The sequence below is a fragment of the Alligator sinensis genome, unplaced genomic scaffold (genome assembly GCF_000455745.1).
Source record: "Alligator sinensis unplaced genomic scaffold, ASM45574v1 scaffold1637_1, whole genome shotgun sequence".
Lineage (NCBI taxonomy): Eukaryota > Metazoa > Chordata > Crocodylia > Alligatoridae > Alligator > Alligator sinensis.
In genome coordinates, this window is record NW_005843165.1 from 117,636 (window position 1) to 130,037 (window position 12,402).

Here is a 12,402-nt window from a genome sequence, read left to right on the forward strand (position 1 = left end):
CCATGAAATAACTTTACTTTAATCCAGAGGTAGATTACGACAGTTTAATAGTGTAGTAGGCATGAATTCAGATTGCCTCTTTCACAGCAAGGCATTTACTAAGAAATGTCCAGTCAACATTTATTTCTTGTATCCTTTCCATATTTTCACAGGGAAAACAGCATAACATCACCTCTAAAAACTAAATAAAGCTCTTCTTTTGTGAGCACAGTGACTCTGAAGCTTACCTTTCTATAATACAATGCCAAATACAAACTATATCCCTTCTACCAGACAACAGAATTGAAATTAATTTTCTCAAAGGCCAGAAGCTCCAAATTATCTCATCTAGTTTAAACTCATGCTATAAAGTTCAACACTAGACAGTCTCAGGGAAACAAGTTATTGTGGGTGAAAAAGCTAAGTACCATCTCACAAAAGAGAAAAAGTAAAAAATAAATCACAGCAAAAGATTAAATAAGCAGAATGCTCCCAAGATCTGAACTAGAAAAAATGTAATTTAATGTAGGACAGTGATCTGGCAAGATGGTTCAGCAATAATCATTGCAAAATTGGTAGAAGACAGAATTAAAGTTTAACAATGCCAAAGGAACTTCAAAAAAACCTAATGAAGCTGACTGAATGAGCAACACAAAAATTGGCACATTAAATCCAATTTGGACAAATGCAAGGTAATGAACCAGTCATCACATATTACTGCTTTGATAATGAACAAAAGGAGTAACTGGGTCACACACATTGCCAAGTTCTAAATTAATGAATCAGTGATAAAAAACAAAAAACAGAAAACCTGGCATCATTTTAACATTCAACAGTGGTGAGGAGAGGAAGCTAATGTTTGGATTAGAGGTGTAACTAATATTTTTGGCACCCTGGGGAGACATGCCAGAAAGTGTGTTTGTGTTTTAGGGGCTGGGGGAGAGAATGACTCAAACCTGACTGAAGATTCAAAGACTCTGGGTACTGCTATTGCTAAGCAGGCACCACCTCTAAACCAGAACCAAGAGCTGGTTACATTGTGATTCAAACCAGTAGCATAATTATGGAACAGAAAATTCTGAAACCATGACAATGCCAATACAGAAAAAAATCAACATTATGTCCTCATTTAAATTCCACGCCCAGTTCTATGTCATGTTATCTATAAGGCATGATAATTCCTGTCATGTAAAATGAGCATTATTCTATATCAAAAGCTCTCATCAATGTTTCTCCTGTCTCATCCCAGAGATGCTGAGAAGACAATCTTTAAAGTAGAGATTTACAAGTTTTAAAATGGGGTGCAATTTCAAGACCATTGCCGGTCAAGTTGTATCAATTTACGGTCTCTGGTGAGATGGAAGAAAGCTTTTGTGATGGTAATCTGGGTGTAGAGACAAGAGGAGAAAACAGTCTACTTCAAACATCTTTACAATAGAAGAATGGACTAGGAGGAATCTCAGTATGCCCCAGGCAAAAAGATGGCAAGCTTGCCCGTTCCTCTTACAACTGCTTTTATTTAATTTGGAAAATTTCTGAGGATTTCTGTTATATGTGGCACTAAACAAACTTTTCCTATAAAACCCTCCTAGAAACACCAAGCAAGTACGGGTCCTAAAAAGATAAGGTCAATGCTCATTTCTACTGAGACAGATTTGGTAATAAATATACTTCTGCTTGAGAAGGCTAACTAGGGAAAAAGTCCCTGAATAGAACTAAATCAGTTACTACAGAGGGAGGGAAGATTTACACTTTTTTCCATAGATGGAGAGAGATGTTTCGTATAAAGCAGGCTTACAAGTGGAGAAGAATGGAACTGAAACCATACAAACAATTCTAACTTTTCATCAGCAAGATAAATTACAGGGAAGAAACTTTCATTGTATCGCAGGGGCCTAAACAAGTGCAACCTCCTAATTTGACCCCAATCCTTCAGTACAGGACAGAGTCAAGACAACTAGCCATGGTGGTTGGTTCAAGGGAAGTGTGGTGAACAAGGTATTCCATGGTCTCCTTTACACAGTTACTAAAAACTAGCATTTAATTCTGCTAAAAGTTGGCACCTCAGCATGAACAAGCCGAGTCAATAAGGCTGGGTGTGAAAGTTTTTTCTTCTGATCAGTCATGACCTGCCCATGGACAAATATCAACACGGTGAGCATAGTATAGTCTATTCTGGTTGCAGTAATATCTCACAAAAAATTCTTCTTAACTCTAAGTCCTTGGCATCTACTTACCCAGATTGGCACGAACAAAGAATGTCAAATGATTTTTATTCATGAAATGTATTTTAGAGTTTAAAATTAATATACTCTATTTTCTACAATGTCTTATTTTAGTATATCTGGCAGGATTACTAAATTGTTGAAAGGACTCCTTTTGCAAAAAGTCATTATCCCCTCCACTGGAGAAAGTACACACTCTTCAAACTTTGTTTTCTCACCAGTTCATGTCACTAGCTTTAAGAGGTAAGTGATCTACTTTAGAAATGAGTTAGCTCAAGAAGGAAAGATCTAAAATCTGATTAGCTATAATTTTCTGCCACTATAATTTTATTACAAGAAGCAAAGATTTTATTTACCTTCTCCCTCTGTATTTGCAGTAATGTGGATGTACAAACATACTTTTAACATGATTCTTTAAGATGTTCCAACATGATTTTTTTTAATTGAATAATGATTACTATTAAAATTTAAAATCACTACTGCAAAGTTATGGTTATGGTGGATTCTACAAGCTTTAGTACTGTAGAACATACTGACATGTTTAATCACAGCAATATAAATGCATAAAGAAAAATGAAAATGTTCACTTAACTCCCGAGTGATTCAAATACTGTTTAAGGCTAATTATGTTTCAAAAAAATTAAAACAATTTAAGTTCTCTGTTTTTGTTACTTTAGGATTTACTTTAGGTTTATCTCCCTTCCACACACATCTCAGTGTTAAATGGATGTGCTAAATCAACGTAAGTTTTCACATGATTAAGATTTGTTCAAGGACACTGAAATCAACTACAGAACTCTAACTCTTAAGGTGTGTATAGAAGACTACAACTACCAGCAGAACCTTTTGTTTTTCCTCTGTAAAAGCAGTAGAAGTGCCCCTTTTCAGCTGATTATCTCTCCAAGCAAGTAGCAGCACATAGATTGTTGGATAGAAGGTGACGCTCCATTTCCATAAAGGCCTGACTAGTTTTCAAAGTATGAACTATTGAGCAATGGGGATGCTACTACACTATTTTTGGCATAAGGAGTAGCACTAAATATTTTGCTGAAAAGTTGATAAAAAAAAGTCTTTCCAGATAGCCAGCTCTGTTAATGTTTAGAGGCCCAGAAGTTAAACTTAATGGAAGCCTTCATGTATTTCATGTATCTGCTTTTAAATACTTACAGTGAAAAATACGGAAATCAATGTATGGATGAGAACCTCTTCTCTCTGTTTCAAATCCTGCCCGACTTCTTACTCGCACATCTCCTAGAAACAGGGTCAAGAGTGAAATAAAAGTGTGGAAGAGTGGCAGAGATAAAATGCAATTGAACATAACTGCAAAGGGGTAAAGATTCATGTATTTAATGGAGTAGGATTATTCATACAATATGCCTATTTCAATGCTTTTTATTTTAGAGGTGAAGTTTAAAACAAAGTTTGAAGACTTGTTAAACATGCAACTGCATGCTTTTTGTCAAATTCTTTCCTGCCTAAGCAAATGTGGCCAAAAGCATGTGGTAAGCATTCAGATGAAATTAAGAACAGTTGGCTACACCATTTTAATGATAAAAATGAACCTAAATATGACAGGAAACAAGAACATTAAAACTTGATTTGTCCCTCAACACACAGAAAAACAACAACATTTTATAGTACAAAAGATTCTAGAAATGGTAGCTTTTAGCAAATAAGATATTTACAGTATGTTCTCATATTAGATAATAGAACATTGTCTCACTAGTATTTACTTACTTGTGCTCAGCTGTTTGAATATTACACAAGAGCCTATTAAAATACCAAAACTCAGTATTAAAATTTTGGAGCATAGAACTATTTTCTACTTCAGCTATAACAATCAACTTTAAGCTGAATCTCTTAACATAATACTGATGTCTACATTAACTTTTTACCAACTGAAAGCTATTCGTGTTCATTTACTAATTCTTAGTACATGTTAATTATTTAATTAAAATACACTTACAATTAAAAATCCTTTCGGTCTTATAAACTGAGGCAATTGCTTGAGGATCAATTGTAACAGTAACACAGTATTATGTTGGTCTCAAGTCTTAACACAATATGAAAATGCTGGAAAATTCTCAGAAAACCTATTTATCAAACTCTTACATGCATATCACAACCCTCTCCTCAAAAAGTTATGCAAGTTAAAATTAAGGAACAAACTGAGGGTGCTGAACGGAGAGAACAAAAGACTGGATTGCAAACATTTACGAGGAGTACTGAAATATCTGCAGCTATTTAAGTTCCAGGAACTGCTACCATTCCAGTGTACTGAAACTGTTTCATCCCTCCCCGTCTCTTCTAACTAGTTTATTCATAACAGTCACGCACATCATTAAAACAAACAGCAGACAACTTTTCTCAAGTCAGGATTGTAAGCAGAATCTTATATGAATGGAATCTGGCAAGTACAATGTGCGAGTATCACAAAAATGAGTAGACCTAGCACACAGTGTGCATCATAAATTAGAACATTTCAATGCCACTAAAAACTCAGACTGTACAGCTACTCCTCACTTAACATCGTAGTTATGTTATTGAAAAATGCGACTAAGTGAAACGATGTTAAGCAAATCCAATTACAGGTTTCCCTTGCCAACCCCAGGGGTTAGGTTCCTGAAAGTTCCCATGGTTCGCAAAACCCACAGAGCTGGAGAAGCAGGGGCTGTGGGTGGGGGGTGAGGGGCACCAGCAAGTCTGTGGGAGCTGTAAGAGGTACGAGCAGCACCAGAGGCATCCACCCCCCCTTCTCTGAAGCATGGATACTCAAAACCATGGTTGGCAAGGGTAAACTGTACATCACAGTAGTTACCTACTAGCAGACGGCGGCCAAACAACATTATAACCAAACATCGCACAACTTTAAACAAGTATGTTCTCTAATAGATCGGCGACATAATAACAAAACAATGTTAACTGGGATGAGGTTAAGTGAGGAGGACCTGTATATATTTCCTAGTTCTTCTTTCCTTGAATTTTCAATTCTTTTAAAAGCATGCTTACTGAAAATGATAGCAGGTTTCAGAAAAATGTAAACTAACTTCACATCCAGACATAAATCTAGGGTTACCATACATCTGGGTTTTCCTGGACATATCCTCTCTTCGGATCTTCCCATCTTCACCCGGGTTTTTGTTTGTTTTTTAAATATCAACAAACGTTCGGGATTTTGGTCTGCTCAGCATCCAAGTTTTCCCTGGCACTTACTGGCTTGCCCTAGCAAGGAGTTTCTTGGGGCTGGGGAGAGTGGGGGAGGAGCGATTGGAGGCATGAACATCACATGAGGAGCCCTGGCAGCTGAATGCAGGTAAGTCTATGGGGGGCAGGTAGAGGGCCAGGGCTTGGGGACTGTTTGTGTATGTTTCTGTCAGGAGTGTATGAGGGAGGCAGCTGCCTGCTGGTGGTGTAGGAAGCTGTCTGGGTGCTGGGGCTGCAGCAGAGTGAGGGAGGCGCCTACCCCTCCATTGGGAGAAAGGGCCTGGAAAGCCCTTCAGGGGCAGCAGGGAGCTGCATGGCTGGGCCAGCAGCACCAGGACAGGTGCCCTTGCTCACTGGGATGGGGCAACCGGGAGATGCTGCAGGGCTGGGAGACAGCAGGGGGCTGCAGGTGAGAAGTGAGGAGCACCAGCAGGGTTTGGGGGGGTTGCAGATCAAGAGTGAGGGGTATCAGCAAGGACAGGGTTACCGTGGTTCAGGAGTAAGGGGCAGCAGTAGAGCTGGGGAGGCTGTGGCTTGGGAGTGAGGGACAGGTGCAGGGCATGGGCATATAACTGCCCCCCCCCGCCAATCCTATTACCCACCACCACCACCAGGTTTCTTCTTTTTTTGAAACTGGAAATATGGTAATCCTAATTAATCCTCACCTCTGAGGCAAAAATGCCAGATTGCAAAGCTAACAAATGTTCAAATGCAAAGTAGAGTAAGAAGGTGTTGAGCACAGCCATGTTGGTCTCAGGATATAGGCAGACAAGGTTCTTTGGGTAATTGTGGTATCTTTTATTAGACCAACTAAATAATTGGAAACAGTTGTTTTTTGCAACTTTCAGGCACAAACGCCCTTCTTCAAACACAGCCAGACAACTCTCCCTATGCATGAAGAAGGGTATTTGTGCCTGAAAGCTTACAGACAACAATTTTTTCACCTGTTTAGTTAGCCTAATAAAAGATATCACATTTATTCAACAGAACCTTGTCAAGCAGAGTAAGAAACATTTGTCTTACTTTTCCAGAATATATGAAGGCAACACTGTAGAATTCTTCTGATAGATATAAAGATAGCTGGTAAATGATAGGCTTACTAATGTGACCGTAGTAAAATGCTTTATAGAAGGATTAGTGAGAAAGAGAGAGAGAGAGAGAGAGAGAGAGAGAAGACTATGCATTAATAATATCTGCATATGAAAACAGCAATGAATAAAAATGAAAGTGCTTTCCCCAGTCTCAAAAAGTGGATTGGCCAACTACATTAACAATGTATTGCAAAAAACTATATAAAACGTTTCATAGTTGACCTGAATTACCTTCTCTTTTTTATCTTTTTTAAATTAAATTTAGGTAAATTTAGAAATACATTTTTTCACTGATGGGGAACATTTTAAATTGATGGGGAAATGCAACTTGGGGTCTGCCAACTAAAGCCACATAAGTAGCAGAAACAAATATTTACCTGAGAAGTAATAGCAATCCAGAAAAATATTCCTGACCATGTTCACATTTGGTAGGGTCCAGAGTTTGACATTATAGACGGTCTATTAAAGTACCCCACACTTCTCCCAAAGTGCATACGGTAATGCTTAAAATGGAGAAAAAGTGGTTTAATACCTTTATAGCAATCATACTTTGATGATTTCAAGGGGAGTGGGGTGGTTTTTGCATTCTACCAAACTGGATGATTGTTTAACTGCTAGGCTGATCTTTGAATTTGAAGTTGAGAGAAAGACGACACATCTAAAACTGCGTAACATTCTATAAATCAGAAAGTTTCACAGTGGCAGAGACACTAATGAGAAGAGGTTTCTTCTAGTGGTCTGAGTGAAAACATTTTGTTCTGCAAGCTCACCAGCTGGAATACACCAATAGTGATTCACAAAGACAGTGTGACTGACTGGAAGGATTTATAGATGCTAGGGTTGGAAGGGACCTCAACAGATCATCGAGTCTGACCCCTGCCTAGGCAGGAAAGTGCTGGGATCAGATGACCCCAGCCAGATGCCTATCCAGCCTTCTCTTAAGGACTCCCAAAGTAGGGGAGAGCACCACTTGCCTTGGAAGCCCATTCCAAATTTTGACCACCCTTCCCGTGAAGAAGTTTTTCCTGATATCTAGCCTAAATCTGCTCTCTGTCAGTTTGTGACCATTGTTCCTTGTTACCCCAGGAGGCGCCCTGGTGAACAGAGCATCTCCAATCCCTTGCTGCGTCCCCCTAATGAATCTGTAGGTGACCACGAGATCACCTCTCAGCCTTCTCTTGCAGAGGCTGAAGAGGTCCAGGTCCCTCAGTCTCTCCTCATAGGACTTGTCCTCTAAGCCCCTAACTATACAAGTAGCCCTCCTCTGGACCCTCTCAAGTCTAATCAACATCTATCTTGAAGTACGGTGTCCAAAACTGGACACAGTACTCCAACTGACCAATGCCGCACAGAGGGGGAAGTATCACCTCCTTGGTTCCATCTGTCACGCATCAGCAGATGCATGATAAAGTGCAGTTAGCTTTGCTGATGATTTCGTCACACTGACTACTCACGTTCATCTTGGAGTCCACTATGACTCCGAGATCCCTTTCCGCATCTGTGCTGCTAAGAGGGTCACTTCCCAGCCAGTAGGTGAGCTTGGTATTTTTGTGCCCTAGGTGAAGCATTCTGCACTTGTCCTTGTTGTACTGCACCCTATTGTGTAGTGCCCACTTTTCTAACCTGTCCAGGTCTGCCTGCAATCATTCCCTACCCTCCAGGATGAAAAATATTTTGGGGGAATAATTAGCTGGAAAGAAACAGGGAGCCAACAATGAGCAAGAGACAGTAGTGAGATGAGACAGTGATGAAAAATTGTATCTACAGAACAGAGTTGAAATTTCCCAATTATGGACAAAAAAGTTAAAGTGGAGCAAGATATTTTTTACTGAGCACTTGACAAGGCAAACAACAAGACTCTTCTTGGCTAAGTGAAAGAAAGGGAGGAAATTAATTAAAAACAGGGTATTATTTAGTGAGACACTGGAAAGCAGCAAAGTTTTTAACCTCAAAAGACCATTCATGTATAAGGCCCCAGGGCACACATTAGTTACTTCCATCAAGCAACAGGCAATAGCACTCAATGGAAACTGCCATGCTATGTGACCTGCTTCTCGTTCAAAGGGCAAGCTATCCAGAGGAAAAAAACATCTTGGGAACTTGCTCTGTCAGTACTTGCCAACAAGGGGAGCTGGAGAGCTGCTGGCAGGGGCTGTCATCTCTCTTGCTGCCGCTGTGCTGGGAATGAGAAAACAATGGAGCTGCTCCCCCAACCTTTGTGCAGATCCAGGGAGACCAGGGTGAAGGGCAGAGGGGGTGGGCTCACTCTCCAGGGGTCTTATGAGGTGCTTTTGTCTATGTGCTTGTCCTGTCCACAGGTTTCTGAATAAAATTCCCTCCCCCACCTCTCCCTAAGTCAGACAAGTAAAGCAGGTCAACCCGAGTGTCTATTTACACTCTGGGCTTCACCAAGAGGTTCTAATCCCTTCTTAAAGCAGCAGCCTTGAAGGCTGGTTGAAGAAAGAGAGGGGCAGTGAGTCACAACATCTCATGCTACCACAGCCTGGGGCAGCAGTTAAGCATGAGTCAGAGTCCCCTTGCAGGAAAGGGGGCAGGGATGGGGGACAGGGAGAGAGAGCAGTCTACTCTGGGATAGTGGAGGACCTGGCAAGACATTATCACCCTACATGTGACATGCCATAGGTTCAAATTAAAGCTTGATGAAAACCATGCTTTAAAATGATCTACAATTTTCAAGCAACAAATTTACAGCTTGTTGGTCATTTTTACTGTGCAATTATTATTTGGCACACACAGCACATTGTGGCAGAGCATCAGCAGGATGCTCACCACTCTGGGGCTGTTACAAGTTCTGTGGGAGCCTGCTTGCAGAGCAGCAGGGAAAAGCCTCCCCCAGGAACCATTTCAAGGGGGAAGGTGGATGGCAGAGCACATCTGGTGTCTGCCACTTGAAGAACTGGCGGCAGGTGATGCCCCGTTTCTGATGAGTGGTCATTTTAGATCCAGGCCAACAGAGCTGGAGGCAGCAGTTTGCTACCTGATGCCATGGAAGGAACATCTCCTGGTGGGGATGCTGCTCCTGCAATAACTAGGAGGTAAGGGCAGGAGCTTATGGGGATGACTTGAAGGCTCCTGGTCCTGGGCATGACTTGAAACTGCACCCTGACAGGGATGGGTGGCCTGGTGGTGCTCTCTGTGGCAAGGGAGTCCCCACGAAATGCCAGGCCAGTTACATCTCCAGTGAAAGGCAAGGAGGGGCACCTTAACCCACCCGAAGGAGGAGGCTGGGGTTATTTAACAGCAAAGGGAGTAGAGGGCCAGACATGCCCCTGTGTACCACCTGAGCCCATGTGGGTTGCAAGACCCCAGAGAGTGAGAGTGGTGGGCCAGGCACACCAATGAGTGGCACCTGAGCCTGCTCAACCGCAGGCCCCAGAGTAGGGGGCAGAGTATGTGCCTCAGTAGAGGTGGAGGTGCAGAGTGGGGTGCGGAGGGGCACCTGAAGGCCTGCACGAGAGTGGCAGTTGTGAGGCCCTGGAGAGAGAGGTGAGTAGAGAATGGTAACTGTGCAGACCTGTGAACATGGGGGCATGAGATAAGACCCTGAGAGTAAGAGGCACGAGTTGGGTCCCTGTGAGCAGGAGGCTGAGTTAGGCCCAGGTAAGCCTTCAGGCACCTAAGGCCACAGGTCGGCCTATGGCCAATTGGTAGGCAGGGCAGAGGAGCTGCAGGCAAACAATGGGGTGAATCAGGAGCTCCTTGATTGAGAGCAGCTGGGGAGGTGACCAGGCAAGAGACCACAGGCTGAGTCAGACCAGTGTTCTGTGAACCACCCAGCACTCACTCAGATGAGCATAGTGGGAAATGTCCAAAAGGCAGTGCACTTGCTGGCCGGGGAGTGATGGGAATCAAACCCGAGGGCCCCCCTGAGATAGGGCAGGGTAAGTGTTGCCCCAGGGAAAGGAGAGATGGTATGAGTGAGGCCCAGAAAGGGCAGTATGAAAGAGACCGGGTAAGAGCCAGTAGAGTGAGAGGCCTCAGTGAGAGGGAGGCGGTATAACCCTTAATAGGGTAGAACACAAGAGAAGGGCCTAACACCATGCTGAATTGGGCCCAGCCTCAGGCCAGAACAGAGCACATCTGTTAGAAACATCTGTGAGGCATGGGACACATTAAGGGATAGTAGGAGCGTGTACTTCCACCCCTTAGAAATCAGGGCCCTCGAAGGGCAGCCTGCTGCCTAGTTACCAACTAATTACATAACAAAGCATGGCAGGCAAGAGAGGCAAGTGGCATGCCCAGAGGCAGTAGGAGACCAGCACTGTGACTGGTTGAGGACCTCCCATTTTGCCACACCTAAATTTATTGTGCAATTAACCAGTTAATTGCACAGTAGATGTAATGTGCATTAGGGCCCAAGAGTTCTATTCCATTCTTGAAATAAACAGCAATACTTCCCTTATACAGGCAACTCTCCTGGAATGATAAATCTTGTTACTGCTTAGGCCAGGGGTGAGCAACCTTTTCAGGCTGTGAGCCAGACTGCCCAGTTTGGGTAAGAGGCAGACCAGTGCACAGAGAACGGGCACTAGGACCCAGATACCATCACCACTTTTCATAGCAGCTGCACAAGGAAAGTGCCCTTTCCCCAAAGCAACACAGGGAGAGTATCTGCACTCATCCCCAAGGCAGCCAGGGGAAACAAACTACTACTGAAGGCCCCCACTGCTGTGGGAAAAAGCACCAGCAACAGACAGTAAAGCAACACAGGGAAAAGTCCTCATGCTCACCAGCTGCATGCCTGCCTGCCTCTGACTTGAATTGAGTCAATTCAACTGCTGAAGCACTCCATCCACCAGCCAGATCAAATGGCTACATGGGCTGGATCTGGCCTGTGAGCCACCTACCAACCTGACTTGAACAATAATTTTCAGGAATAAGGGGATCTAGTAACAACATACATAACCAGAAACTGACAAGTACCTCTGGGCCCAGTTTCTGTCACCACTGGGAAGAGAATCAAATGAGTTTATAAAGGGAAAGCATTTAATATCTTGTGCGATTTACACTTGGGTGGAGAGAGGAAAGGGGATGGGGGGGAAGAGAGGAGGAGGGACATAACATTCTTCAGATTTAGAGTGCCTTTCATCAGACCAAACAGTCCCTGAACGAAGCCGTAAGGCCATGACAGCAGTCCAAGATCAGTGCCAACTAAATCTTCTGGCAATTGAAAGGTAAGTCTGTGACAAAAAGAAAAAATGCACACTGTTAAAAAGAGAATCACATGTGAAATTCTTTCAGTCTTTGATTGCCCATTTTCTTTTATTCATGCACTCTGAAATGTTTTTTAAAAGTTAAAGCCAAACAGACTACTACAGAATCATTACGATTGTTAACAAAGGTTACAAAATCCTTTTACAAGTATATTATACTGTATTTATTTGATTCCAAGATAAGGTCTTCCCCCCTCCTCCCCCCACCATTCAACATACCATAACAAAGCTTCATCTTAGAATTAAGTATGGGACAGCTCTATCTAGAAGCTGTGGGAAGCAGTAGTGTCTCCAGCCGATTCAGGTGCCAGGGAGTCCCTGAGCCGTTCCTGGCGCACACTGCAGAGCAGGTTCCTCCTTCCAGCACTTGTTCCCTACCTATCTTGGCCCACACACTATCCAGGAGATAGCAAGTGGGCCAAGATTCCTCCACAACTGCTCCCTGCAGTGTAGGGCAGGTACAAGTCAGAAGCAGCTCTGGGACTCTACCTGTGCCAGGATCAGCAGCAGAACAGGGGGCAGGCAGGGGGCAAATGGCAAGGGGACAAGGCATCAGAGGGTGGGGGGGAGCAGTAACAGTGGGGCAGGTGCCAGGGGAGAAAAGAAATGAGGGCTAGCAGGGGACAAAGGGGAGAGGTGAGGTCATTCCCCCCCCCCCCCCCACCCCCC

At 43.1% G+C, this 12,402-nt stretch overlaps 1 protein-coding gene across 2 annotated transcripts in view; it reads right to left on the reverse strand.

Annotated features, from left to right (window-relative positions):
• Positions 1–12,402, reverse strand: part of PDE7A (phosphodiesterase 7A) — a 62,929-nt gene that overhangs the window by 40,106 nt on the left and 10,421 nt on the right. Inside the window, exon 3 of one of the 2 annotated variants that reach the window (XM_025194157.1) lies at positions 3,372–3,455. The exons of the other annotated variant lie outside the window; for it this stretch is intronic. Within the exon in view, the coding sequence (XP_025049942.1) occupies positions 3,372–3,455 (84 nt within the window). The remainder of the gene's footprint in view (positions 1–3,371; positions 3,456–12,402) is intronic. 2 annotated transcript variants of the gene reach the window in all.